At 44.0% G+C, this 27,340-nt stretch overlaps 1 protein-coding gene across 1 annotated transcript in view; it reads right to left on the minus strand.

Annotated features, from left to right (window-relative positions):
* The window catches only part of LOC127443208 (neural-cadherin-like), a 379,800-nt gene that overhangs the window by 222,945 nt on the left and 129,515 nt on the right, over window positions 1-27,340 (minus strand). The window contains exons 4-6 of the mRNA XM_051701811.1: window positions 18,474-18,678; window positions 5,637-5,748; window positions 3,415-3,664 (exon numbers count right to left, since the gene is read on the minus strand). Coding sequence (XP_051557771.1) covers window positions 3,415-3,664; window positions 5,637-5,748; window positions 18,474-18,678 — 567 coding nt within the window. The remainder of the gene's footprint in view (window positions 1-3,414; window positions 3,665-5,636; window positions 5,749-18,473; window positions 18,679-27,340) is intronic.

Here is a 27,340-nt window from a genome sequence, read left to right on the forward strand (position 1 = left end):
TACTTCTTTTGAGAATTAAAGTATTTTAGTCATTAAATATTTACTTGGTTTAAGCTCACTTGAATTTGTTCGAGATCATCAAATGTGACATAATGGTGCCTTAGAAGTCAGTCTGACACCAGCTGGTACTGTATCTTCGTACAAAAAAATAAATAAATAAATAATATATATATATATATATATATATATATATATATATATATATATATATATATATATATATATATATATATATATATATATATATATATATATATATATATATATATATATATATATATATATATATACAGTACTGTGCAAATGTTTTAGGCACTTGTGAAAAACTTTCAAAGTGAGGATTTCTTAAAATAATGACATAAATAGTTTTCATTAATCATTTAATGTCATACAAATTCCAGAAAACAGAAAAAGAGCTAAATCAATATTTGGTGTGAACACTTTTGCCTTCAAAACAGCACCAATTCTTCTACTTACACCTGGACACAGTTTTTCTTGGTTGTTGGCAGATAAGATGTTCCAAGCTTCTTGGAGAATTTGCCACAATTCTTTATTTATTTAGGCTGTCTCAGTTACTTTTGTTTCTTTGTATAATCCCAGACTGACCCGATGTTCAGTGGGGGGCTCTGTGAGGGCCATGCCATCTGTTGCAGGGCTCCCTGTTCTTCTATTCAATTCTATTTGCAAAAGGAATGTTTGGGAGTATAAAATGTATATTTCCTATTGACACACACACACACACTATATATATATATATATCTTTCAAGTCAGTGACTGACAGGAAATTAAAGCAGAAAGGCAGATTCCTTCTGTTACAGATGGACCCACAATGACCACACTTTTTCCAGGGGAATTGACTTGAATGTGTTTGTAATTAGAAGTAAGGCCTCTTGGCTGTTTGGTAGGACTGTAAAAACTGTGGACCTGGTCAGCCATGACCATTTCATTTTCATTTAATCAAAACAGGCTTAACTCAAGAAAAAAACAAGTGGATTAAAAAATTCAGTAGTGACCATTAATAATCAAAAGCCCTGTTGAAAACATTAGCTGCATCATTTTCTGCTGCTTCACTAAAAAAGGCAAGCCAGTGAAGAGTGAAAATGGCCCAGTACTTCACAGAAGCCATCTTTCTGCTATTAATGATGTCTGTGCTGAAAGGTGTAAAAGGATGGCCATCTAGAAGGATCCCTCTCACCTATCCTAAAGTATGCTCACAAATACTTTGAGCATACTTTCAAGTCTAGGGAGCATCAGACAGATTACTGAGCAGTTACTTTGATGCACTGTAGTCACTTTAAAATGTATATTGTCTGTCAGTGTTGGGGAGAAACAAACTATAAGTAGCAAAACTATTAAGTAAATAAAACAAAAATCTTTCATAATTTCAAAACTAACAAATATACCTATTGTATTCGTTAGTTTTCTTATTATTCTACCTCCCCAATGGGAGTCTATGGCAACCTTACAAACAGTACAGAGGAAAATTATTAAATTTGGCACACTGATAAGGGGTGGGTATGATTAGCCCCCAGATCTAGTTTGTGGCCTCTAGGCCAGTGTTTCCCAACCTTTCCCAACCTAAAGTCCATACTCCCCTTAGGGGGGCACCAGAGATCATAAGGGGTGCGCAAAACCTCATATGCATTGAGACGGTCAAAGATACATACAAAGTGCTAAACCAGTCAGACAGCATGTCAGCATTCTCGTCTAACTCAATGTGATATAAGGAAAATCTTAACATAAACATTAAAAAACTGTCCAAAGACCTAGAAACCACAGAAACTGTAGCAAAACTTTATTAAATGTAGCTCTACCAACCCGAGAATCTTTGCACAACTACATGAGGATGAAGCACACCAAGTGTTTTTAAGTTTCTTTGCCAAACTGAACTTTGATTTGTGCAACTGTTTGGAAGTCATGCCAATGTGAAATTAACAGTTGACATTAAATAGAAAGTGAGGTTGTATTCGGCAATGCTTTGGTTGAAACAAAACTTGGAATGCTTCATTAGGACCATGATCTAAGGAAACGTGCCAAGTTTGGTGACAGTGCCACCTATGGGACTAGAAATCTAAAAAAATGCAATTTTTGCTCATAATTTTTAAACAGTTTTGCCTAAAATCATGAGGTTGATGTCTATGGATTGGGTCATGAGGATTTTGACAACACAGATTTTTCATACATCAGCCATAATGCCTCTCTGCCATTTTAAAGTTTAAGAAAAAGTAATGTCTCTTTTTAATGCTTTGTTGGATTTAAAAGAAAATTCATATGCATTATCAACATCATATTCTGAGGGTACGTAAGCAGTTTGGAGACAGCATCACTTCAAAAGTTCAAAGGATAACTGTGCTGACTCTAAATTTGGCATGTCTCTTTGCCATCATTGAGATAAATCAAATGAGTGTGTACATTTCTGGACTAAAACCTGAAAGATTGAGTGTTCAAATCCCACATAGGACAGTTTTAAAATTGTACTCTTCATCTTTGGGTCTTCACATTGGGCTAAATACAACTAGGCTATAGTTGTAATAAAATTCACTCTGCAGTCCTTTTGTACTCTCACCTTGTTGTCTCCCTTTTGTGGCTGTTAATGTTGTGGCCGTTTGGCACAGTACAGTGAATTGTGCAGGCCTGTAGGCCATTTCAGTACTTGACCCAGTAATAGCTGTGAGCAGCAATTTTCATTTGTTTCCTTGTACCAAAATGTCTAATAGGCATTTCACGTCTTATTTTTGTGGCTGAATATTTACTTAAATACTGTTTTTCATCACTATGTTTTTCACTCGGCTATATAAACGATAATTACTGTTTATTGCTAATAGTTACAGTATATATTTTTAAAGATATTGGCCCCTTAAATAGTTTCAAAGTAGTTAGTTACTTTTGTTTGTAGCTTGTAGTGTAGCTCACATCTTTTCAAAAGGGTCTCTTTACTGTAGTTTCACAACTGTAAAGAATGAGTAGCTTGTAGCATGGAAAGCTACAGTTTTTAAGTAGCTGCCTCCTGTATTTTTCCGAAATATGTTATCAACTGAAAAACATTATTGTCTTAACCTTTTTAAGTGTTGCACTGATTAAATATATTTCATTCCTGTCATACAACAGATATTAAACATATTATTGACATAGCAGGATTCTGAAAATTTATGAAAGGAACAATACATTTCCATAAATTGTGGAAAGTGCCAGATGTGAACAGGGAGCTAAGTTTGGAAGTGAATATGCAGAGTAGTGCTTTTGGGAAAATGTACATTAATTAAACTGTTAAGCCCAATAACACTATTTTTGCTCTTTAAAAAGATTGCTGCTTACGGGGACATGCTATGAATAAAAACAACAGGTCTCCATTATCAAATTTGTAAAGAGGTCATGGCATGAGGCCAAGGTTGGTGATAAAGATAAAGAACTTACACGGGCTGTGAGAACTCTGGAGGCTCATCGTTGACATTGGCCATACGGAGACGTACAGTGGCCGTACCAGTGTGGGGCACCTCACCCTTATCCACTGCCATCACTACAAATTCATAGAGATGGTTTAGCCTCTCGTAATCCAAAGGGCCTGCTGGAAATATGGTGCCATGGGCTGAAATGGTGAAATCTGGACTAAGTGTGTAATATGTGATCTCTGCATTTTGTTCCGAATCACAATCGCTGGCTGAAACTGCAAAGAAAGGATAGAGAGAGAGAGAGAGATAGAGAGAGAGAGAGAGAGAGAGAGAGAGAGGAGGTGGGTGTTAACACAAAGAAGTTGCACTACAGAGAGGTGCAGTATCAGCTAATAGGATCAATTTTTATTTGAGCTTCCCTGTGTAAACAGATTGTGCATATGCTGTTGTTAAATGAATGACTAGACTGGTTATACATTACTGGCAATCAAAAGATCCCAAGCTGTGAGTCTTATTGAATCTGACAATTACAGTAGAATGCAAAGCTGTTCGATAAAGTGTGAGCCTTTTTCAAATGAAGTTCAGAATAAGACACTTCATGTACAGTAGTTGCTTTTCAAATCGACTCACTAATGTCTACAAACAGAAAATTAATAGATAATCATTTGATGTTCAGTTTTCCTGATTTTGCAGTTTAGAAAAATAACCATTCCTGCTGATTTGTATATTATAAAGTTTGCACCTCAAAAATATTACAGCCAGATTGGAAAAGGTTTAAAGATAGGTTACAAATGAAATTAAACAGAACAGCAAAAGTCATGGCTATTTTACTCACACACATATTTTTGACCAAACAGGTCAATGTAATGAATATTTCTCATGAAGAATAAGAATTATATATAGGTAGGCAAAATTTGATTCATGAGGAAACTAAAGAGCACAAAAAGTCAACTCAGCAGCAGGCCACTTTTTGAGGTTTTCTTTATGAGGCATCAGTTTTTAGATATTCTAATAAGTTAACAAGACCAGTGATCTTTTGAAGGCTCGCTCGCTCTCTCTCTCTCTCTCTCTCTCTCTCTCTCTTTCTGATAGCTTTGACTCTCAAGTTCTCATGCGGGTTCTTGAATCCACTCATTTTTGTCTAACCCTGGGTGTATGACTGACTTTGCAGTGCTCTCCACTGCAACACATAAGAGGGTGTGTGCTAATTACACATCCTGTGCTCAATCAGGTTCTCCTGAAGTCCTTGTGGAAGGCCCCTAACACCCCTCCACCCCATCCAATTCCATCTAATGCACTGAGGTTAAATAATTTCCACATTGGAGAGTAAGAGAAGAATACAGCATAGCAAATTAAATGGAATAATTTCATAATGAGACACTGAATCCTAATCCAAGTATAGTATATGTTAAAGTGTACTCTCAGCAATAAAAATCTAGCAAACCATAGCCATTATGCAAAGACTGTTCCCAGAGAACCTTAAATTATAAATTGTCCATTTCATACATTATGAATGTTAGAGTAATAGCCATGTGTTAGGGATTGTCCTTGAAAAGTAGCCATGCCTCTGTTGTTCTGAGTAGGTTTAACTGGAGCCAGCAGGGTATTTTGTGCTTGGTAGAGATAACAAGAAGCCCACATAGATGGGTGTGCAGATGCCAATTGGTGTGCACCTGCTAATCAGCACATCTGCTGTACACCTCACTGCATCACCTTTCCCATTCTGCCAAAAGTCTCTGTGTTAAGCTTTCAAAATATCTGACAAGAACTGCTATTTACCACATCACTAGCTTTTTGTTTCATGGTGACTTCCAAGTGTTTGTTTTGTTCTGCTTTGTTTGGCATTGTGTTTGCATTGTCTGCTAATGTGATTCGTCTGTCCTCTGCATTTGCTTGTCCATCATTTCCATGCTTCTGTGGTGATAGCAGCTGAGTCTCATTTAAAGAGAATACAAAAGCCCTTTTTCATCATAGCTGAGGGCACGTGTTTTCCATTCTGTGCTTTACAAGGGCACTCTCAGAAGTTAGAACGTAGACTCCAGATTCAATGTGCAATTCAGAGATATCAAAGGGCACATCAGTGGAGAAGTGTGATTCAAAAGTGGTGTTAAAAAGAATGGTACAAAGAGTAGGATGTATTTTCATGTTTTGTGTCTGTGTGTGAAAAATAGACTTTGTCTACTGTACAAGGTGTGTTTGTGTAGATCGTTTTAGGTGGTGCAATGATGTGCAGGTCCACAACTTTACCTTGCAGGAGTGAAGTTGCGGTTGTGACCGTCTCTAGGACACCGTCTTTACTGTAAATGGACTGCAGGAATTCTGGAACACAATCATTCTCGTCTGTGATGATCACCCGCACCTAGTGAAAAACAAAAACGTGTTTCAAGGCAGCTGGAAGGTGTAAAACAGGGAGGTGAGATTTGTTAAAAGAACAAAAAGTGCAGATCTTAATATTTTGATTCTTGAATTATCAGGGAGCATGGTAGATGAGGATTTCATCAAAAACTGTGTTTACATGCACAAGACAATTCAGGTTAAAATCTAAATATAGTCATACATCAGCAGCCATAATACCCTGCAGCTCTTGCCTGGTTTCCCACTAAAACTAAGCAGGGTTGAGCCTGGCCAGTACCTGGATGGGAGACCTCCTGGGGAAAATGTCCTGGTTACTTTCGTAACCTCCATTCCCTGATGGAGGGAACGAGACGTTGTGTCGATGTAGTGACACTAGGGGTTGCCCTTAGGAGCCCCAAAAACCTCTGACCTTTGAGAAAAAGCCAATGGGAATTGGAGAGTGGAATTTGCATGCCACTCCCCTGGACATACGGGTATAAAAGGAGCTGGCAATTCCACTTCTCATGGAAGATACATCACATGGGGTTACATATGGGCAACCAGCGCATGTGGAGAACCTACCCCAGTACAGGGCCAAGATAGCACATGTACTGGGCCGGCAACGACTTTCTCTGCAAACTTGCCTGCTACTGGGCTAAGGAGGAAGGACATCCAGGGTCCACGACTTCGTGAACATGACTGGGGGTAAAAAGCGCACGTCTTTGCCTCCGGGAGGGGAAAGGCGTATACACAAGTGGTACACCCAGCCAGCTGTCCCGCAACTTACCTGCTCATACCTGACAACACACGGGACGAGACCGGTTCAACCTGGAGATTGTAGAACCTTGCAAAGGTATTGGGTGTTGCCCAGCCGCTGCTCTGCAGATGTCTGCTAAAGAGGCGCCACTGGTCAGAGCCCAGGAGGCTGCCACACTCCTAGTAGAGTGTGCTTGTAGCCCCAAGGGGGGTGGCACGTCCTGGTCGCGATATGTCAAAGTGATGGCATCAATGACCCAGTGGGTGATCCTCTGTTTGGAGACAAAGCAGACAAAGAGCTGCTCAGAGCGTCTAATGCTTTGCGTGTGATCCAAATAGATGTGCAAAGTACGCACCGGACACAGCAAAGACAAGGCTGGGTCTGCCTCCTCCTGAGGCGGCACTTGCAGGTTCACCACCTGATCCCGAAATGGGGTCATGGGAACCTTGGGCACATAGCCCGGTCAGGGTCTCAGTACCTCGTAAGAGTATCCCGGACCGAACTCCAGGCACGTGTCACCGACAGAGAACACCTGTAGGTCCCTTACCCTCTTGATGGAAGCGAGCGTAGTCAGGAGGGCAGTCTTCAAGGAGAGTGCCTGTAGCTTGACTGACAGAGGCTCAAATGGAGCTCCCCGTAGGCCCTGAAAGACCACGGAGAGGTCCCACGAGGGGACGAGACGCGGTCTGGGAGGGTTCAGCCTCCTTACACCTCTAAGGAGCCTGATGACCAGGTCGTGTTTCCCAAGAGACTTACCGTCAACTGCATCACGGTGCGCCACTATAGCGGCCACATACACCTTCAAGGTGGAGGGGGACAGCCACCCCTCCAGCCTCTCCTGCAGGAAGGAAAGCACTGACCCGACTGCGCATCTCTGAGGGTCTTCGCGTCGGGAAGAACACCGCTTAGCGAACAGATGCCACTTCAAGGCATACAGGCGCCTCATAGAGTGAGCCCTAGCCTGAGTGATTGTGTATACCACCGCGGGCAGTAGGCCACTAAGGTCTTCCACATCCTGTCCAAGGGCCAGACGTGGAGATTCCAGAGGTCTGGTTGCAGTGCCAGATGGTGCCCCGTCCCTGAGAAAGAAGGGGGGGGGGGGGCTGTCGTGAGGAGCGTGAGATCCAAGAACCAAGTCTGGGTGGGCCAGTAAGGTGCTACTAGGACGACTTGCTCCTCGTCCTCCCTGACCTTGCACAGCAAGTAGGCTCACTGGGGGGAACGCATACATGCGTAGCCCCCAGGGCCAGCTGTGTGCCAGCACATCTGTGCCAAGGGGAGCCTCGGTCAGGGCATACCAGAGCGGGAAGTGGGAGGATTCCCAGGAAGCGAACAGGTCTACCTGTGCTTGAACGATTTGAGTCCAAATCAGCTGGACCACCTGGGGGTGTAGTCTCCACTCTCCACTGAGCGTGACCTGCCACGACAGAGCATCTTCCACGCTGTTGAGGTCACCCGGGATGTGAGTGGCTCACAACGACTTGAGCCGTTGCTGACACCAGAGGAGGAGTGGCGGGCGAGTTGCGACATGCGATGAGAGCGCACGGCGCCTTGGCGGTTGATGTACGCTACTATTGCCATGTTGTCCATCCGGACCAACACGTGTTTGTCCTGGATCAATGGCCAAAGCCTCCGCAGGGCGACCAATACTCCCAGCAACTCAAGGCAGTTGCTATGCCAATGCAGCTGTGGCCCTGTCCAGGAGCTGGCGACTGCGCGACCATTGCACACGGCGCCCCAGCCACGCTTGGAGGCATCTGTCGTAACCATGACATGACTGGACATCTGCACTATGGGGACCCCTGCCCACAGAAATGCAAGGTCTGTCCAAGGGCTGAACAGGTGGTGGCAGATCGGCTTGATGGCCACGCGATGTGCCCCGTGGCGCCATGCCCATCTTGGGACTCGAGTCTAAAGCCAGTGCTGAAGCGGTCTCATATGCATCAACCCAAGCGGCGTGACCGCCGCCGAGGACGCCATATGCCCCAGGAGCCTCTGAAATTGTTTCACCACCTTTCTCCGCCTGAACGCCTTCAGACAGTTCAGCAATGATTGCACGCGCTCGCTCGTGAGGCGTGCCATCATAGAGACCGAGTCTAACTCCATGCCGAGAAAAGAGATGCTCTGAACCGGGGAGAGCTTGCTCTTTTCCCAGTTGACCCGAAGCCCCAGCCGGCTGAGGTGGCTGAGCAACAAGTCCCTGTGTGCACACAACAAATCCCAAGAGATAGTTGAGGATGCGGACACCCACTTCCCTTAGCGGGGCAAGGGCTGCCTCAGCGACTTTCGTGAAGGCGCGAGGTGACAGGGACAGACCGAAGGGGAGGACCTTGTACTGGTACACCCGGCCCTTGAAAGCAAACCACAGGAAGGGCCCGTGTCGACGTAAAACCGAGACGTGGAAGTACGCGTCCATCAGGTCTACTGCCGCGAACCAATCTTGCTGCCGGACGCTCGCTAAAATGCATTTTTGCATCAGCATCTTGAATGGGAGTCTGTGCAAGGCCCGTTTCAGTACTCACAGGTCCAAGATTGGCTGCAACCCACCGCCTTTCTTTGGTACGATGAAGTAGGGGCTGTAAAACCCCTTCTTCATCTCGGCCAGAGGGACAGGCTCTATCGCGTCCTTCCGTAGAAGGGGAAATCGTAAGAAAAGAAAAACAAGGATTCTCCTCCCAGCCCTCCACCGGACGTGAGACAGTGATCGTGGCCATCAGAAGCGGAGAGATAGCGACCGCAACCAGGAATTATATGACCCCTAGTGTCACCACATCGACACAACGTCGAGTGAGTGACAGATAGGGAACTAAGGTTGCTGCTGGAAGAGATATTTGGGAGGCCAGCAGGGGGTGCTCACCCTGCAGTCTGTGTGGGTCCTAATGCCCCAGTATAGTGATGGGAACACTACACTGTAAAAAGGCACGATCCTTCGGATGAGATGTTAAACTGAGGTCCTGACTCTCTGTAGTCAATAAAAATCCCAGGGCACTTCTTGTAAAGAGTAGGGGTGTACCCTGGTGTCCTGGCCAAATTACCACCATGGGTCCTTATCTATCATGGCCTCCTAATAATCCCCATCCCTGAATTGGCTACATCACTGTACTCTCCTCTCCATCAATAGCTGGTGTGTGGTGAGTATACTGGTGCACTATGGCAGCTGTCGCATCATCCAGGTGGATGCTGCACACTGGTGGTGGTTGAGGAAAGTCCCCCTATACTATGTAAAGCACTTTGAGTGCCTAGAAAAGTGCTATATAAATACAAGGAATTATTAGTAGTAGTATATGTATTCATCAAGGTAACATGATTGCCTTATTTAAATTAAGATGATATTACGGTTTCAAAATGACTGAATAAGACCACTGGCATATGTCTGTATTAACTGTATTTTATTTTTGCATTTGTTTGGTCTTGTAAACACTTTATTCAGAGCATCCACTGTGATGGAATATTGATTTATATCTGTATCTATATACATAATGTCCATATGAAAGTGATTCTGGATGCTATGTGATATAGGCAGTGAAAAGTCAAGCTTTTATATTAAAAACACATTTTTGGGATGAGAAAGAGACACATTTTTCAAAAACTTTAAAGAAATTAATATAAATAAAAATATATGACCTTAATTTTGCCTGGTCTTTCTAACAAGCAAAAAAATAAAATTAAATAAAAACACACCCTTCCACTTTTTCTAACCATCACCCTATATCCAATTGGCTCTTTCTCTTCCTGCAAATTAATTGGTGTCAAGGAGTAATGATCTTACATAACCAAGCATCTGTGTCTGAAACCAGTTCATTTTTTTTTTCAGCTCTTTTCTGATTAGTCCCAAAGTCATCAGGGAGACCCAAACGGGCACCTATTACCTCCCAGAAGACAGAATTAAGCTGAACGCTACTGTCTGGAGAAGGAAAAACACATTGTGAGTGTTTTGTTTTTTTTCCCTGACATTGTTGCTCAAGCTGCCTGGCAGTTGCTAAGTGACTTTAATAACCTACTTACTTCAATTTCAGAGACTGGAGAGATGAAAACAGACAGACTTTGTCAGAAAATGCTTAAAACTGAGAAGACAGTCCACAGTCTACAACGATACTCATATTGCTAGCCCTAACAGGGACCATAATCCAAAACTGCATGAAATACAAAGCCTTCATATACTGTATGTTTGAATCAAGAAGAGCATAGACCGAAAGATCCCAGAGGGAAAGTAAAGTCAAGAGAGGTCATCTTAGTAACTGTCCAGAAGTCTTAAGTTTTACTGCCAGTGATTATAAGAGACTGCTTATTTTATCTGTTAATAATAAAACGGATAACCAAAAGACACTGTAACAAAAAGGACATCAGATCAGACTTATATTGTTACATATTTTTATAGTTTTAGACCTCAAAGAGGATTTATGTCATTTTTGTCATGTTTTCTGAAACTTACCAATCATAAAAATTATCATCACAATGTGATTTCCACTACATCTCAAATTCTGTATTGTGTTACTGTCGTGGAAATGGGATGGAAATGACATTTTCATTTATTTATTTATTTATTTATTTATTTTTAATAAATAGCAGACTCCATTGTCTTGCAAATCTCATAGATAACACTGTACGTATCCTGAATACACACAATAACATATTATTTTCACACTTTTTGCATAACATACACAGTTCAATTGTTGGAGAGAAGTATTAAAAACAAAAAAATGATAGGAACAATTTTCACACAATAAATATTTAAATGGATGTACACTGGTCAGCCACAACATTAAAACCACCTACCTAATATTGTGTAGGTCCCCCTCGTACCACCAAAACAGCGCCAACCCGCATTTCAGAATAGCATTCTGAGATGATATTCTTCTCACCACAATTGTACAGGGGTTATCTGAGTTACCGTAGACTTTGTCAGTTCAAACCAGTCTGGCCATTCTCTGTTGACCTCTCTCATCAACAAAACGTTTCCATCTGCAGAACTGCCGCTCACTGTTTGTTTTATGTTTTTGGCACCATTCTGAGTAAATTCTAGAGAATGTTGTGTCACTTGTTTTTATTTGCCATTCTTGCTTTAATGCAGTTATTTAGGGGATCACTAGACACAGAGATGTGAGAAGAGTACAAAGTAAATTCAGCATGATAGGCAGGGCTGCTTTGTGGCTGAATGCAAAAATGCAACAGGCAAATTTCTCTGGAAAACATCTCACGGGACTGAAGTCAAGAGTGCCTGCCAGTCTTTACAGCATCTTCTTCTTTATGGCCTATTTTTCCCACCATCTGCAGTCAGACACACTGTGGCCATGCATTGTTTTGTGTGACATCCCCCAGCTGAAAGCTGGGTTCTCGGCTGGCCTGCCTCAGGCCAGAACAAATGTATGGATCAATAAGCAGCACAGATCAAGCCTTGATGAGGCGAGACTCCGGGGGTAATGTTATTGTAAGAGGCATAAACAGAACTGCGGGGCATCTGTTTGATTTCAGCTAAACTGTTGCCCTTACAGTTTCCAGAATGCCACAACCCTTTCAATTATCTTTTGCAGGCTAAGTGACCGTAATTTTAGTTGAAGGCATATTTAACATAAATATTATCATCCATGTGTCTTAATTAAAAGCCAAATCTAAATTCCCTTGCAACAGTTTTACGCTCCATCACAATAAGTTATGCTTTCCCTTGCGATAGTTTGCATTGTCTCACAATAGGTTTTGTGTTCCCACACAATAGTTTGCGTTCTCTCACAATAAGTTATCCGTTTCCTCGTAATATTTTTAATCCATCCCATAAGAAAGTAAAAAAAAAAAAAAAGGATTTAAAAACCACAAATGAAGTGTAGTAGTAACCATATATTTTTAGTTTGTTTTTTGGTGATTATAATTTGTATTACTATGGTTTTGGTTTTCCTGTATTATTATTGTTTTACTACAAATTCCATGGTCAAAATGCAGTTACTGAAGTAAAACCATTATAAAGTTTGTGGTTACAAAAACCATAGTTGAACTCAGGGTAATGTAATAAAACAATGGTTAGTTTTTGTAAGGGATGGATAAAGCTATTGCGAGGGAACGCAAAACTATTGCGAGTAAACGCAAACTATTGAGAGGTAATGCAAAGCTTTTTGTGAGAGAATGCAAAACTGTTGCAAGGGAACGCAAAACTATTTCAGAAATTAAAATCCCTCCTTTCCCAAAAGGCTCCTTAAGTCTCTGAAATCATACAATTATGTTAATGAGTGAATGACATAAAGTATCAGGAACAAATAATTGTGATTAACTGTCAAAACTGTTCTCACGCCCGTTCATTCACCTCTGCTGGATCTGACGGCGCATTTCAGCGGCTTCTCCCCCTCTGCACTGGTGCACTGCAGAGAATGCCCCTGGGCGCTTCAGCAGAAATAAAAGAGTATATTCAAAAAAAAAAAAAAAGAGTATATTTCTCTAAAAGAGCGGCACACACGGAACATCTTTTTAAAGATGCCCTTCCGTTTGTGTGTTATTCCTGGTTGCGGTCATTATCTCTCGCCTTCTGATGGTCACGATCGCTGTCTTTCATGTCTGGGCGCTACCCATATGGAGACAGCATTCATGGATGGGTCATGTATTCATTGCGAGAACATGTCCATGGCAACGTTGCAGTCGCGGCTTGCCTTCGTAAGAAAGCAAGTCACCCCAGCGGCTCCCCGCCTCGGTCCTTCTACCTACAGGTATGAGGCCAGCGCAGCTAGCACTGGGGGCGATTTGGGGACCTCAATGGGACCACCTCCACCGGGTATCCCCCCACGGACCTCCCATTCCCCAGCACGCTCGTCTGCCCCGATCGGGCTTCCGGATGAGTCCACCGGCTCGTCTCAAGGCGAGTTCAACCTCTTGTTCGGAGCCCGCAGGTAATGAGCTCTCGAACACAGCATCAGAGAGCGGGCTCGTCCAGTTGGACGCGGAAGACTCAGCTGGGCTTCCCCCTTCGGGTACGGTCGCCCAGTCACAGGCTGACGCGGTGATGACGGACATGCTTTACCGGGCAGCCGCGAGCGTCAGGATAGAGTGGAACCCGCCACTCTCCCCTGAACCCTCACGGCTCGATGATTAGTTCCTGGGCCCGCGGCGCCACTTAAAGCCAAGCCACACCGCCATTTCTTTCTTCCCAGAAGTGCATGAGGAGCTGACAAGAACGTGGGAGGCACCTTTTACAGCCCAGTCCCGGTCTTTCAGCTCCCCCATTCTTGCTACCCTCGATGGTGGAGCGGCCAAGGGGTATTCGGTGATCGCCCCGGTGGATAAGGCGCTCGCGGTGCACCTATGCCCGCAGAAGCTCCCGTCCAGGGCCTGTAGGTTTACGTCATCCCTGATGGACAAGGCCTACAGTGCCGCCGGACAAGCCGCCACGCCCTGCATGCCATGGCTCTCCTGCAAGTCCACAAAGCCAAGGCGCTAAAAGAACTGCACGAGGGTAGTTCTGCCCTGGGATTGATGCAGGAACTGCGCTCGGTGACCGCCCACGCTCTCAGGGTGATGAAGGTCACGTCACGGTCTCTCGGGTGGGCGATGTCCACCTTGGTGGTCCAGGAGCACCATCTTTGGCTCAACCTGGTCGAAATGGGAGAGGCCGACAAGGCACAGTTCCTTGGTGCCCCCATTTCCCAGGTTGGCCTGTTCAGCGACACCGTTGAGGACTTTACCCAGCAGTTCTCGGCGGTGAAGCAGCAGACAGAAGCTATCCAACACATCCTGCCCCGGCACGGCTCAAGATTCCACACCCCGTCTGCTCATTGCCAAGGGCGTCCCCTTGCGGTGACTGCACCGGCTCCGCCACAGCCCGCCCCCGTGGCCTGGCCCCGGCCCCGCCGTGGAGCCCACCGCAGGAAGCAGACACCACTCATCTCACGGCTGGCCGCCAAAACCCTGAGAAAGGCTTCGCAGCGCGCCTGAGACGGACGAACCAGGGACGAGGAAACCCGCTGCTCTGGAGCTGTAAGCAGACCACTCCATTACCTTTTCATTTAATTTCGCCGCATGCCCAAGTGGCTGCAGTACCCAAGAGTTCAGCAAAAAAGCGGTTTCCTTGTTCCCTGGGTCACATACCCGGTGCGCACGGCCATCATCACGACCACCATCCACCATTCCATTTCGGCAGGTTTGGCACTCCAGCGGCAGTCTCCCCGCCCCTGCATGCCCAGCTGTGGCACAAATCCGCCCCCGATGTGATGGTCTCCATGGGTCATGAGGACAGGCCTCTTCCTCCCCCATCCCAGGCTGTTCCGGGTAAGTGCTTCGATGCCCCTGAACTCAGCATGGCCATGGCACAATGTGGCACCTCAGGCTCTGCCCTGCCGCGAGGCCCCACCCGCCAGTACGTCCGACAAGATTGTCCCCTTGGTCCCCCTCGCCTGGAGCTTGGACGCGTGGCTTGCGCTTTCCAACCCGTCGCGAAGGCTGGTCCAGACCATCCGACTCGGCTACGCGATTCAGTTTGCCAGGCTTCCGTCCAGGTTCAGCAGCATCCACTTCACCTCAGTGAAGGGCAAGAATGCTGCTACCTTGTGCGTGGAAATCGCTACCCTCCTACGGAAGGGTGCAATACAGCCTGTCCCTCCAGACGAGATGAAGAAGGGGTTTTACAGTCCCTACTTCATTGTACCGAAGAAAGGCGGTGGGTTGCGGCCAATGTTGGACCTGCGAGTACTGAACCGGGCTTTACACAGACTCCCATTCAAGATGCTGACGCAAAAACGCATTCTAGCAAGCGTCCGGCATCAAGATTGGTCTGCGGCAGTAGACCTGAAGGATGCGTACTTCCACGTCTCAATTCTACCTTGACACAGACCCTTCCTGCGGTTTGCATCCTGTGGGTCGGGCGTATCAGTACAAGGTCCTCCCTTTCGGCCTGTCCTTGTCCCCTCGTGTCTTCACGAAGGTCGCAGAGGCAGCCCTTGCCCCATTAAGGGAAGTGGGCATTCGCATCCTCAACTATCTCGACGACTGGCTAATCCTAGCTCACTCTCGGGATGTGTTGTGTGCACACAGGGACCTGGTGCTCTCGCACCTCAGCCGACTCGGGCTTCGGGTCAACTGGGAAAAGAACAAGCTCTCCCCGGTTCAGAGCGTCTCGATGACGGTGCGCCTCATGAACGAGTGCGCACAGTCGGTGCTGACCTGTTTGAAGGCGTTAAGACAATGGTTCCACTGAAACTGTTTCAGAGGCTCCTGGGGCATATGGCATCCTCAGTGGTGGCCACTCCGCTCGGGTTGATGCATATGAGACAACTTCAGCACTGGCTCCAGACTCTAGTCCTGAGATGGGCATGGCGCCGCGGGACACATCGCATGGCCATCACGCCCGTCTGTCGCCGCCTCTTCAGCCCTTGGACCAACCTCACATTTCTATGGGCAGGCGTTCCCCTAGAGCAGGTCTCCAGGTGCATCTTGGTTACGACAGACACCTCCAAAACAGGCTGGGGCGCTGTATGCAACGGGCATGCAGCCGCCGGCTACTGGACGGGCCCGCGGCTACGTTGGCACATCAACTGCCTCAAGTTGTTGGCAATTCTGCTCGCCCCGAGGAGGTTTCCTGAGTCAGGTCGGTGCTTTCCTTCCTGCAGGAGAGGTTGGAGGGACGGCTGTCCCCCTCCACCTTGAAGGTGTATGTAGCCGCTATAGCAGCACACCACGACACAGTGGACGGTAAGTCCTTAGGGAAGCACGACCTGATCATCAGGTTCCTGAGAGGCGCTAGGAGGTTGAATCGCTCCAGTCCGAGACTCGTTCCCTCATGGGACCTCTCTGTAGTTCTTCAGGGTCTACGGGGAGCCCCCTTTGAGCCCCTGCAGTCAGCTGAGCTTAAGGCACTCTCTTTAAAGACTGCCCTCCTGAATGCGCTCACTTCCATCAAGAGGGTAGGAGACCTGCAAGCGTTCTCTGTCAGCGAAATGTGCCTGGAGTTCAGTCTGGGCTACTCTCACGTGATCCTGAGACCCTGACCGGGCTATATGCCCAAGGTTCCCATGACCCCATTTAGAAATCAGGTGGTGAACCTGCAAGCATTGCCCCAGAAGGAGGCAGACCCATCCCTGATGTTGATGTGTCCGGTGCGCGCTTTACACATCTATTTGGATCACACGCAGAGCTTTAGAGTCTCTGAGCAGCTCTTTATCTGCTTTGGTGGACAGCGGAAAGGAAGCGCTGTCTCCAAGCAGAGGATCACCCACTGAGTCATTGACACCATAGCAATGGCATATCATGCTCAGGACGTGCCGCCTCCTGCAGGGCTAGGAGTGTGGCAGCCTCCTGGACCTTGACCAGTAGCGCCTCTTTAACAGACATTTGCAGAGCAGCGGGCTGGGCAACACCCAACACCTTTGCGAGGTTCTACAATCTCTGGGTTGAGCTGGTTTCGTCCCATGTAGTGGCAGGCACAAGCAGGTAAGTCCGGGACAGCTGGCCGGGTGTATCACTTGCGCAAAGTGCCTTTCACCTCCCCTGAGCTGAAGACGTGTGCTGTTGACTCCCAGTACTGTTCACAAAGTGTGTTCCCTGGATTAATTCCTCTGAGCCCTGTGGCAGACGAGTTTGTGGAGAAACTCGCTGCCGGCTCAGTACATGTGCTAACTAAGCCCTGTACTGGGGTAGGTGCTCCGCATGTGTTGGTTCCCCATAGGTGACCCCATGCGACATATATTTTCTGCTAATTCGCTTCCCTGTTGGTAAACTGCGTCTTCCTTGAGCAGAGGCCCCTTTTTTTGTTTGTAAAAACTCCTCCCCCGTTGAGTAGGACCAACCATGGGACTTCTCCACATGACATACTTTTGACAAGGCTCGGCAAGACCATGTGACGTATTTCCACTCAAAGTACCCCCCCCCCCGGTGGGGTGTGGTCTCTGCGGTGTCTTCCCCTTGGGAGTGACACCCCCCCGACGTAGACACTGGTGGCCCCAGTCGGTTAACAAATTTCACTCTTTTTTTGGGAAGAGAAAAAAAAAAGAGGATAAGAGGCCACGACTGGGCTATCCTGTCCCTATCTTTTGGGCAGTCGACTTGTCCCTGAAGGGCCATTCGACGCTCATAACAGCATTGGGGGAGGTTATGTGTCGGCCTGGTGCGCTGGCTATGAGGCACACAGTGGTCTGCCCGTCTCGCACCTCCAGTTCACGTAACACAGTTCAGCTAGTTGTGGCATTTCATATAGGGACCCCTAGTGTCACTACATCGACACAACGTCGAGTGAGTGAAAGATAGGGAATGTCCTGGTTACTTGCATAACCTCCATTCCCTAATGGAGGGAACGAGACGTTGTGTCCCTCCTGCCACAACACTGGACTACCCGCTGAAATGGCCGGGACCTTGTCTCTGCTCCTCAGCACAAAACCTGAATGAGTGGTTGCATACCAGCTCCTTTTATACCCGTATGTTTGGGGGAGTGGTATGCAAATACCACTCGCCAATTTTCATTGGCCTTTTTTCAAAGACCAGAGGTGTTTCGAGCTCCCAAGAGTGACCCCTAGTGTCACTACATCAACACAACGTCTCATTCCCTCCATCAGGGAACAGAGGTTACGCAAGTAACCAGGACGTTTTCTTATTTCTAGTTGCTGCAAAACTACCTACATCAACATTTTGATAGACTCACTTGTGGAATAAACAAGATAATTTTGAACAGTCAGCATTTTTTCATTAAAGATCATTTATATAATGATTTGTTTTTGGTGCTGGCGCTGTAGTGTGACATCATCATAATCCTTAATAATCACTCATTAATTACACAATCTGCACAGAGTTCTAAAATAACAACAGAATTCCCATCCATACAGTTTGCAAAACAGGCAAATTCATTTCATTTAAGTACAGTACAGTGAAAAAGAGCCCCTTCTATCAAGTATCAATGAAGTAATTCCAAATATGCTAGGCAAGTGAAACATGCACAGCATGTGTCAGAATGTCCTAATGCTTGATCAGGTGCTGACAATGTCTCTATTTTAACACCTGTCCAAATCTTTCCTTGCATCAGCAGCACTCACCTCTGCAGCACTACTGAGACTGTCCTGGTTTTCACTGGCCCTCACCAGCAACAGGTATCGATGCTGGTCGCTCTCATAGTCTATGCTGCGGGTCAGTCTGATCTCCCCAGTCTCCTGCTGGATGTTGAAAAGACTGCTGGGATTGATGAGCAGGCTGTATGTTATTGGCTGTTTCTGGAAGGATATTGCTGGAGTGACAAGGAAGCTGGACGAGAAAAGAGAGGGAATACTGACTGTATAGACTATAATCTTGATAAAGTGTTTTATAAATGAGTAAAACCCACCACAAACATCTGTAAATAAAAGATCAATTAAATTCCTGTGTTCAGCACCAAGGAATTTTGAGTTAATCTGGAAGCTATCTGTGAAAAGTGCTTCAATCAAACCAAGTTCCAAGCTGCAGTAGGAGCCTTTTCTATCTCCAAACGCAGTTTTGGTGAACATATTTAGTAAAATGTGGGAATGCAAGAGGAATGCAAAAAAGTGGAGGATTGTATTTAGAGAGAATAATATCAGGAGAGATGTAAATAAAGAGTTAGAGCAGGGAAGAGATTCACCGTGGCTTATTGATTGTGTAAATGTGAAAACAACCATTCACTCTGTAATGTATTGTTTTGATTAGTCAAATACTATACATTAGGGACAAGAAAAAAAAAATTCTCAAGAAAGAAAGCAAAATTGTACGGCATTCCTTTCCTTAAGCTGCTTTGAAATGATGCGTGTTCTGAAAAGCGCTATATAAATACAAATGACTTGACTTGACTCCTTAATGCAGATGGCATAGATCAGATGTCATTCTGAATGGCAATCCCATCCTTACTCTAAAAAATCCTCTCATTTGAATTCCCTTCAAGGTTCCTCTGCTTTACTCTCATCAATGTTATCACTTGTTTTTCTCATAGTTTTCTATTCACCGGGTCAAATTATAACTAATGCTTAAACTTCAGTGGGCTTATGAAAACAACCTGAAATCCAGCAAAACCTAAATTCCTTGATTAAGCATAATAAATGGAGGAAAATGCGTGAACATTCACAAACAGAGTAGCAGTGAGATAGTCGGAGTAAGTATAAGATTGTAGCTGATTGAAACTACCAAGAAAGCTTGTAATAAAAAGTGATTTTAGTAATGATAATGACAATATCATTAATAAAACAGCAAATTAGGAGAGAAAAAATCAAGCAATAGTAAGCAAGCCTTTAATTGAAGCATGCATTTAAAAAAAAAAAACACTGGACCCTATTTGAAAGGGATATTTCAGGTTCAATATAAGTTAAGCCCATTCAACAGCATTTGTGGCATAATGTTGATTGCCACAAAAATGTATTTCAACTCATTATTTTTTATTTTTTTTATTTTTTAAAGAGCAAAAATAGAGGTTATAGTGAGGCACTTACAGTACAATGGATGTGAATGTGGCCAACATCTGAAGGGGTTAAAAGGCAGATATTTGAGGTTTATAATTTTATAAAAGTGCTTATATTAATTCTTCTGTTAAAACTAATGTTTTATTTGAGCTATAAAGTTGTTTAAATTGTCATTTTTACTGTTGTTTTAGTGTTTGTTGAAATTACATCGTCATGGCAACAAAATTGTAAAATTGACTATAACTTTACACAGAAGGTTAGTAAGTGATTTCATCACACTAAAATCATGGATACATGCATATTGTTTATGTCTTGTGGCTATACTTTTGAAAAAGTGAGTATTTTAATGTACAAAAATTGGCCCCCATTCACTTCTATTGTAAGTGCCTCACTGTTACCAAGATTTTTTTTTTTTTTTTTTTTTAAGAAAAGGGTTAGTGGCAAGTCAAAATAATTTTTTGTGGTAATTAATATAATGCCACAAATGCTGTCGATTGAGCTTAACTTGTATTGAACCTGCAATATTCCTTTAAGAGCGCTAGTGTTAAGTGCAGCGCTATGCCAAAAGTCATACACGCAAAGTCAGTGGGCATGGCCATGAAGTTTTGGTATTATAAGTATAGGCGCAAAAGTGTTTGGCAAAACTGTATGTGCAAAACGCTAATAGGCTGGGTCAAGTGCAATTTAATTCTGATGTTCTTCTCCAGTTATTGCACCTGCAATATGCATCCTTTTATTATACAGTATATTATATTATTTAGTTGGTAGAGTGAATGGACTGTAGGCAATGAATTAGAACAATAGACTAACGCATTCTTTGGTGCATTTACTGCGTCCTTGTCAGTGGCTTTATTATTATTATTTTTAATGAGTAGTACTTATATATACTTAGCTAATTTATTTGTTTTTTGAGTATATAAGCATTTTCCTTCCATTTTATATACAATATATATATATATATATATATATATATATATATATATATATATATATATATAAATTGTCATTATTAAAATGTGGACGATGTTGTTCGGTGACTGGATGCTCCCTGGATGCCTGAAATGAATGGAAATTAAAGTGTTTATATCTCTGAAAATACTACCACAAATGAACACATGAAAAGTGAAGTGAGACGGCTGGATACGTGCAGTAATAACAACGGTTTCACACATTGTATTTCTCATAGGTGAACAAAATTTATGCCAACTAATTGTGAGTTTGAGAGGCAGAGCTCTAAAAGTGACTATAGATCACTGCCGTTATAATAAATGAAGCTGTGTAATTCATTTACTATTACATTTAGTCATTTAGGTGATGCTTTTATCCAAAACGACTTACAAATGATACTTACGAGTATCGAACTGCTAAGTACTCAGAGTAGCTGGAGTAGCAGAAAAAGGCAAGAAAAGTATTTTTATAATTAAAAAATAAATCTTTACCTTGTCCGCAGGTCATGCAGACAGCTTCACTGAACGGCTTCATTGATTATAATAGGAGCGATCCAATATTCCTGATCTCTCCACTGAGGAACATTTTTTGTGAACATCTAAACTACGATACAATTTCATCGCCTCTCTCAATTAGACGCACTCCGTAACACATCTGGATAAAGCTGGCTCTACACTAGCTGATTTTCCCAATGATTTTCAGGTGTTAGCTTCATTAACAAAATCACCGGCAAGGCAGAAGGAGACAGAGTGCCCATTAGCACCTCACAGCGGTAGGTGTTAATCACTTGGCTGTCTGGACTGCCAGCTGAGTTAATACCTTGAAACACTGAAAATACACATTTTGAAATTATCTTGAAATTATCACTGGCTGTGGGTGGGGTGGGAACACGCCACCAAGGCAGTGCCCAATGAGTGCAGTTCATATGTAAAGATGACAGAAAAGATCTTTTTTTTTTTTTTCTGCAGAAAAAGCATGGCTTCTGGAAAGCGCTCATGGTGTGCATTTGGAGGAGAAGTTTATTGTTCTTTGGAGTCAACACGTATGTTTGTATAACTCATCTGTCATGTCATGACAGACCATTAAAAGAAAAAAGTGGTCGGAGATCGCTTTCGAACTCAGTGTAGATGGTAAGGAACTGTTTAAATATACAATAAAGATTAAGAGTAGCCAGGTTGTAATTAATATTTATACTATTGCTGAAGTGATAAGGCATAGGACATTGTAAGTGTTTATCGACCTGTTTCATTTTATTGTTTAGGGGTGAAAACTACTCCCCTTTCAGCTTAAGACACCTTTTCTGTGGCCAAATTTTCCCTGTTGTTTGGTAAAATGTTGATCCGACACTGAATGCTCAAGCAGCCTAATTTACACTTAGAAAACTCCTGATGTTGCTATAACAATGCAAAAAGCACTTACCAATTTACTTGAAGTGAAAATCAGCCCTCCTTTCCTGTTTAATTCATCAATTGCTCGATCATGCAGAACATCTCAGGTTTTTATATCCATAAGGATCTCTTTCTCAATGGTGATGAGGCAGTGATGACAGCTGTCTCGTCAGCAAGATCTCGCGTTCATAGCTTTCAAATTACGTACATCACTTAACGCGCGTGTGACAAGGAGGAGGGCGGGGCCGGGCCGTGATGATGCACGCCCGGTCCCTAATCAGGCTAATTAAGCCGACGAGAGGGATAAAGACCGCCAGAGGCGGCAGTTCCAGAGAGAGAGAGCTACAGGCAGCTGCCTTGTATGTGTTTATGTTTGTGTGTTTTTGTTTAAGTTTATCATTAAACATTATTTATATTGTCAATCCGGTTCTCGCCTCCTCCTTTCACAACCATAACCTTGTTACAGCATGATTGTGTCACTCAAGGCCAGCTAGAAGGCCTGGACTGACACATATCTTAAAGACCACACCCACCAAGAACAAATAAATAAATCTGATTGGCTGATGAATCTGGCAATCTGACTTTAGATGCCTATTCACTGCAGTGTTGGGGGACTCTCCGGAAATTCTGAAGGCCTGACAGGGTGGAGCACAGACTCACGCGCTGCTTCAGCTTCGGGCATGCGATTTGTGAAACAGTTGTCACACTTTGCTTGTAAGCATTGAGGAATAAATTCTGAATGGATAAACTTTTTGTTTTTGCTATTCATTTGTAGATTAATTAGGAGTGGAATGCGACTGAAAATACACAGGCAAAAAGGTCAATGAGAATGAAAGGATGAAAAAATATGTATTTATTAGGCATGTTACGCCAGCAGAGAGGGCTTTGCTGGCCCAGAGAAATCGCCACTGGTAAATACAGCAAAAAATCAACTGAAATCCATGGAAAACGGGTTTGCATCCCTTTTGTCATTTGTATTGTTGCAATGTTTATAGCATGCTTCATGGTAACATCTGCTGGTATTTATTTGGCTCAAAAGTGCTTTTAATGAATATCAGTTCATATGAACGAATAAAGTAATGCATATGGTTAAGATCAAATTCAGGTTGATTGGCTGCGAAAATGGGGCATGACAGTGAAGCGTTAAGAAAAGTCAAAGGCAGTCATTAAGTGTGATACCTTCTCTCTGTCTTTAATCGGTAAATGTGAAACGCTCACTGACTAGGAGGGCAAGATAGTGCAAACAGTCATTAAGTGTGACACTCCCCACCCAATTCGAGTTGTTCTGATTCTGCTAGTGTGGAGCCAGTTTAAGGCACTTCAGGTAAATGTTTATTGTTCTTTGAGAAAATGTGTTAACTCAGATCCTTATTTAAAGGATCCGGTAATTTTACTGGAAGTGCTCCAAGGCCAGTAATGTTCTAATTCCTTTGTCATTGTTGACATTCTTGAAATGTTCTATAGGGCTCTAATATTTTTCTTGTCTCATCACTCTTTTCACTTTTCTCATCTCTGCTACTTCTACTCTGAACTTATCACCTTCTTTATACAACTGACACTTCTTATATTGTTTTCTCTACATTTCTTTTCACATTAATATAATGTTATTTTACATTATTACATTACCTTATTCTTCTAGTAAAGAAGAGTATAACTGCACAACTCAAAATATAGGCTTATTCAAATAAATGAGCCTATAATTTGAGTCATACAGTTATACTCTTCTATAATTTTTGCCATTACTTGCACCTCTGAAAGGTATGCATTTACTTCAGCCTGGTCTCATGAAATTTATGCGAGCAATGCAAGGTTTTTGCAAAACTGAAATTACGTGCTTCATTACACGTTTGGCTTCAGTTTTCAAGTGAAATCCAAAACTGGGGAAATGAGGTTGTAATCAGACAAGGTTTTTAAGGGAATTTTAGATGGAGGTTTAATAAGTAAAACGTACCTCCCTAACCTAAAACTTTACCCTAAACCTAACCAATAGTGTCCAGAAAGATAAATGAGAGTTTAACAAAAAAGACATCCTTACCCTTAACCAACACCTAATCCTAACCGATTGTGTATTGCAAATGCAAATGCAAATGCAAATGCAAAAAAAAAAAAAAAAAAAAAAGACAGCACACATTAACGTCATGGTTACTGGTGTAACCTCCGTTCCCTGATGGAGGGAACAAGACGTTGGTGTCGATGTAGTGACACTAGGGGTCACTCTTGGGAGCCCAAGACACCTCTGGTCTTTGATAAAAGGCCAATGAAAATTGGCGAGTGGTGTTTGCATGCCACTCCCCCGAACATACGGGTATAAAAGGAGCTGGTATGCAACCACTCATTCAGGTTTTACGCTGAGGAGCCGATATAAGGTCCGGCCATTTCAGCGGGTAGTTCAGCGTTGTGGCAGGAGGGACCAACGTCTCGTTCCCTCCATCAGGGAACGGAGGTTACACCAGTAACCATGACGTTCCCTATCTGTCACTCACTCGATGTTGGTGTCGATGTAGTGACACTAGGGGTCCCTATACAAAACGCCACAAGGCTGAACAGTGTTACGTGAACTGGCGGTGTGTGGTGGGCAGACATGCTGTGTGACTCATAGCCAGCACACCAGGTCAACACGTAACCTCCCCCAACACAGTTATGAGTGTCGAACGGCCCTTTTTGGGGACAAGTCGACTACCCAAAGATAGAGACAGACTTAACCCAGTCGTGGCCTCTTTCCCCTTCTCTTTTTCCACTCCCTAAAAAAGAAGGAGGATTATCTGACTGGGCCGCAAGGTCTAGTCGGGGGTGTCCCTCCCAAGGGGAGGACACCGCGGAGACCACACCTCGCCCCAAGAGAGGGGGGGATATTTAAGTGGAAGAATACATCACATGGTCTTTCCAACCATGTGGAGAGCCTTCAAGGTAGATCCTGCCCAATGGGGGAGGAGTTACTACAACATGGAGACTGGGGCAGAGGGGCTCTGCTCAAGGAAGATGCAGTTTGCCAGCAGGGAAATTAATTAGCAGAAGATATAGATTGCATGGGGTTAGCCTTACAGGGAACCGCCACATGCGGAGCACCTACCCCAGAACCGGGCTATTAGTTAGCGCGTGTACTGGGCCGGCAGCGAGTCTCTCCGAAAACTCGACTGCCACAGGGCTCGGAGGAAGTCAACCAGGGAACAACTTTTGTGAACACTACTGGGAATTAACAGCGCACGTCTTCAGCTCAAAAGGAGGTGGAAGGCGCTATGTGCAAGCGATACACCCGGCCGGCTATCCCGGGCTTATCCGCTTGTTGCGTGCCACTACCTGGGACGAAACCGGTTCCACCCGGAGGTTGTAGAACCTTGCAAAGGTGTTGGGTGTTGCCCAGCCCGCTGCTCTGCAAATGTCTGTTAGAGAGGCACCCCTGGCCAAGGCCCAAGAAGCCGCTACACCACGGGTAGAATGGGCTCATAGCCCTACCGGGGGCGGCATGTTTTGGGCAAGATATGCCATAGTTATGGCGTCAACGAGCCAGTGGGCGATCCTCTGCTTGGAGACAGCGCTTCCTTTCCGCTGTGCACCAAAAGCAGACAAAGAGCTGCTCAGAGATTCTAAAGTTCTGCGTGCGATCCAAATAGATGCGTAAAGCACGCACCGGACACAATGAGAACATGACCATCCACGAACGCTGTCTCCGCGTGAGCAGTGCCCAGACACGAAAGACAGTGATCGTGACCGTTAGAAGGCGAGAGATAACGAGCACAACCAGGAATAACACATAATCGGAAAAGCATCTTTAAAAAGACGCGTCTTTAAAAAGACGTTCCGTGTGTGCGCTCTTTTAGAGAAATATATACTCTTTTAGAGGGGAAAAATGCTCTTTCAGAAAATATACTCTCTAGTTTTTCTGCCGAAGCGCCCAGGGGCGTTCTCTGCAGTGCACCAGTGCAGAGGAGGGAGAAGGCACTGAAATGCGCCGTCAGATCCAGCAGAGGTGAATGAACAGTAGTATTCAGCTCAATGAGCATGACCGTTCGGCTCCGAAGAGAAAATCTGAATGAGTGGTTGCATACCAGCTCCTTTTATACCCGTATGTTCGGGGGAGTGGCATGCAAATACCACTCACCAATTTTTATTGGCCTTTTATCAAAGACCAGAGGTGTCTCGGGCTCCCAAGAGTGACCCCTAGTGTCACTACATCGACACCAACGTCGAGTGAGTGACAGATAGGGAACTGAAGGAACCACGTCATTTTGTGTCATTTCTATGTCACTTTCACATTTGTGCAACTTTTGCTGGACTTGAACCATGGCCGTCGAGCTCAAAGTTCAACACTCTATCAGGTGAGCTATCAGGTAAGACATAGGAATAAGTGTGTATATGTAGGTGCGTCTTTAATACAAGTGTTAAATTGTTTTTCTTTTTGTTAAATCTTTTTTTCAAATCATGCGTTAAAGTAAAAGTGATTTGATATCATAACATAGCAGGGGGTGAGTAATAGAGTGAAAAATAATGTTTTATAAAATCAGAATCAGCTATTGTACTCATGATTTGTGTGACAATGATTAAACCACACAGTTGTTGCAGTAAGTCTATGTTAATTTCACCAGGAAACTGCAGCGAAATGTAGAAAGTGGCATGTAAAAGTCAGTTTGCAAAAATGTATATAGAGTAACGTTCATTCTATGAGACCAGGTTGTTTACATAATATCTTTTCTAAATGTTACTGTATTATGACATTAATATTTAGGAACTTACAGCAATTATGTGGCAGAACCATAGTACAATGAGGGTGTCAGGTATATCATGGTATTTTAAGGTTGTTATGGTACCCTATATATCCAAAAAATGGTAATACCATGGTATTTTCTGAAAATTGTTTGTCTAATAGCTTATTTCAAAACTTTCATAAAAAACTTCATTTTTAAGCGACGTGACCACTCCCATTATAATTAATAAAGCTGTCTACACAGCAGGTGTGCAATGTAAGAAATGTGGTTGCGTTCGAGTATTGTTCTTTTTATGAACTTCTATGTATCAACACAATATATAGAGTGGACTTTTTATCTGACCTGTTACTCATCTGAGGCAACGGCATTTAGATTTTTCGGGGTGAATTCAAAACGTAATTTTTGCTCCCTTAAAGGGCACTGCTAAGACGAGGGGAAGCCACTCAAAAGCTCGTTCCAAATG

The sequence above is a fragment of the Myxocyprinus asiaticus genome, chromosome 1 (genome assembly GCF_019703515.2).
Source record: "Myxocyprinus asiaticus isolate MX2 ecotype Aquarium Trade chromosome 1, UBuf_Myxa_2, whole genome shotgun sequence".
NCBI lineage: Eukaryota > Metazoa > Chordata > Actinopteri > Cypriniformes > Catostomidae > Myxocyprinus > Myxocyprinus asiaticus.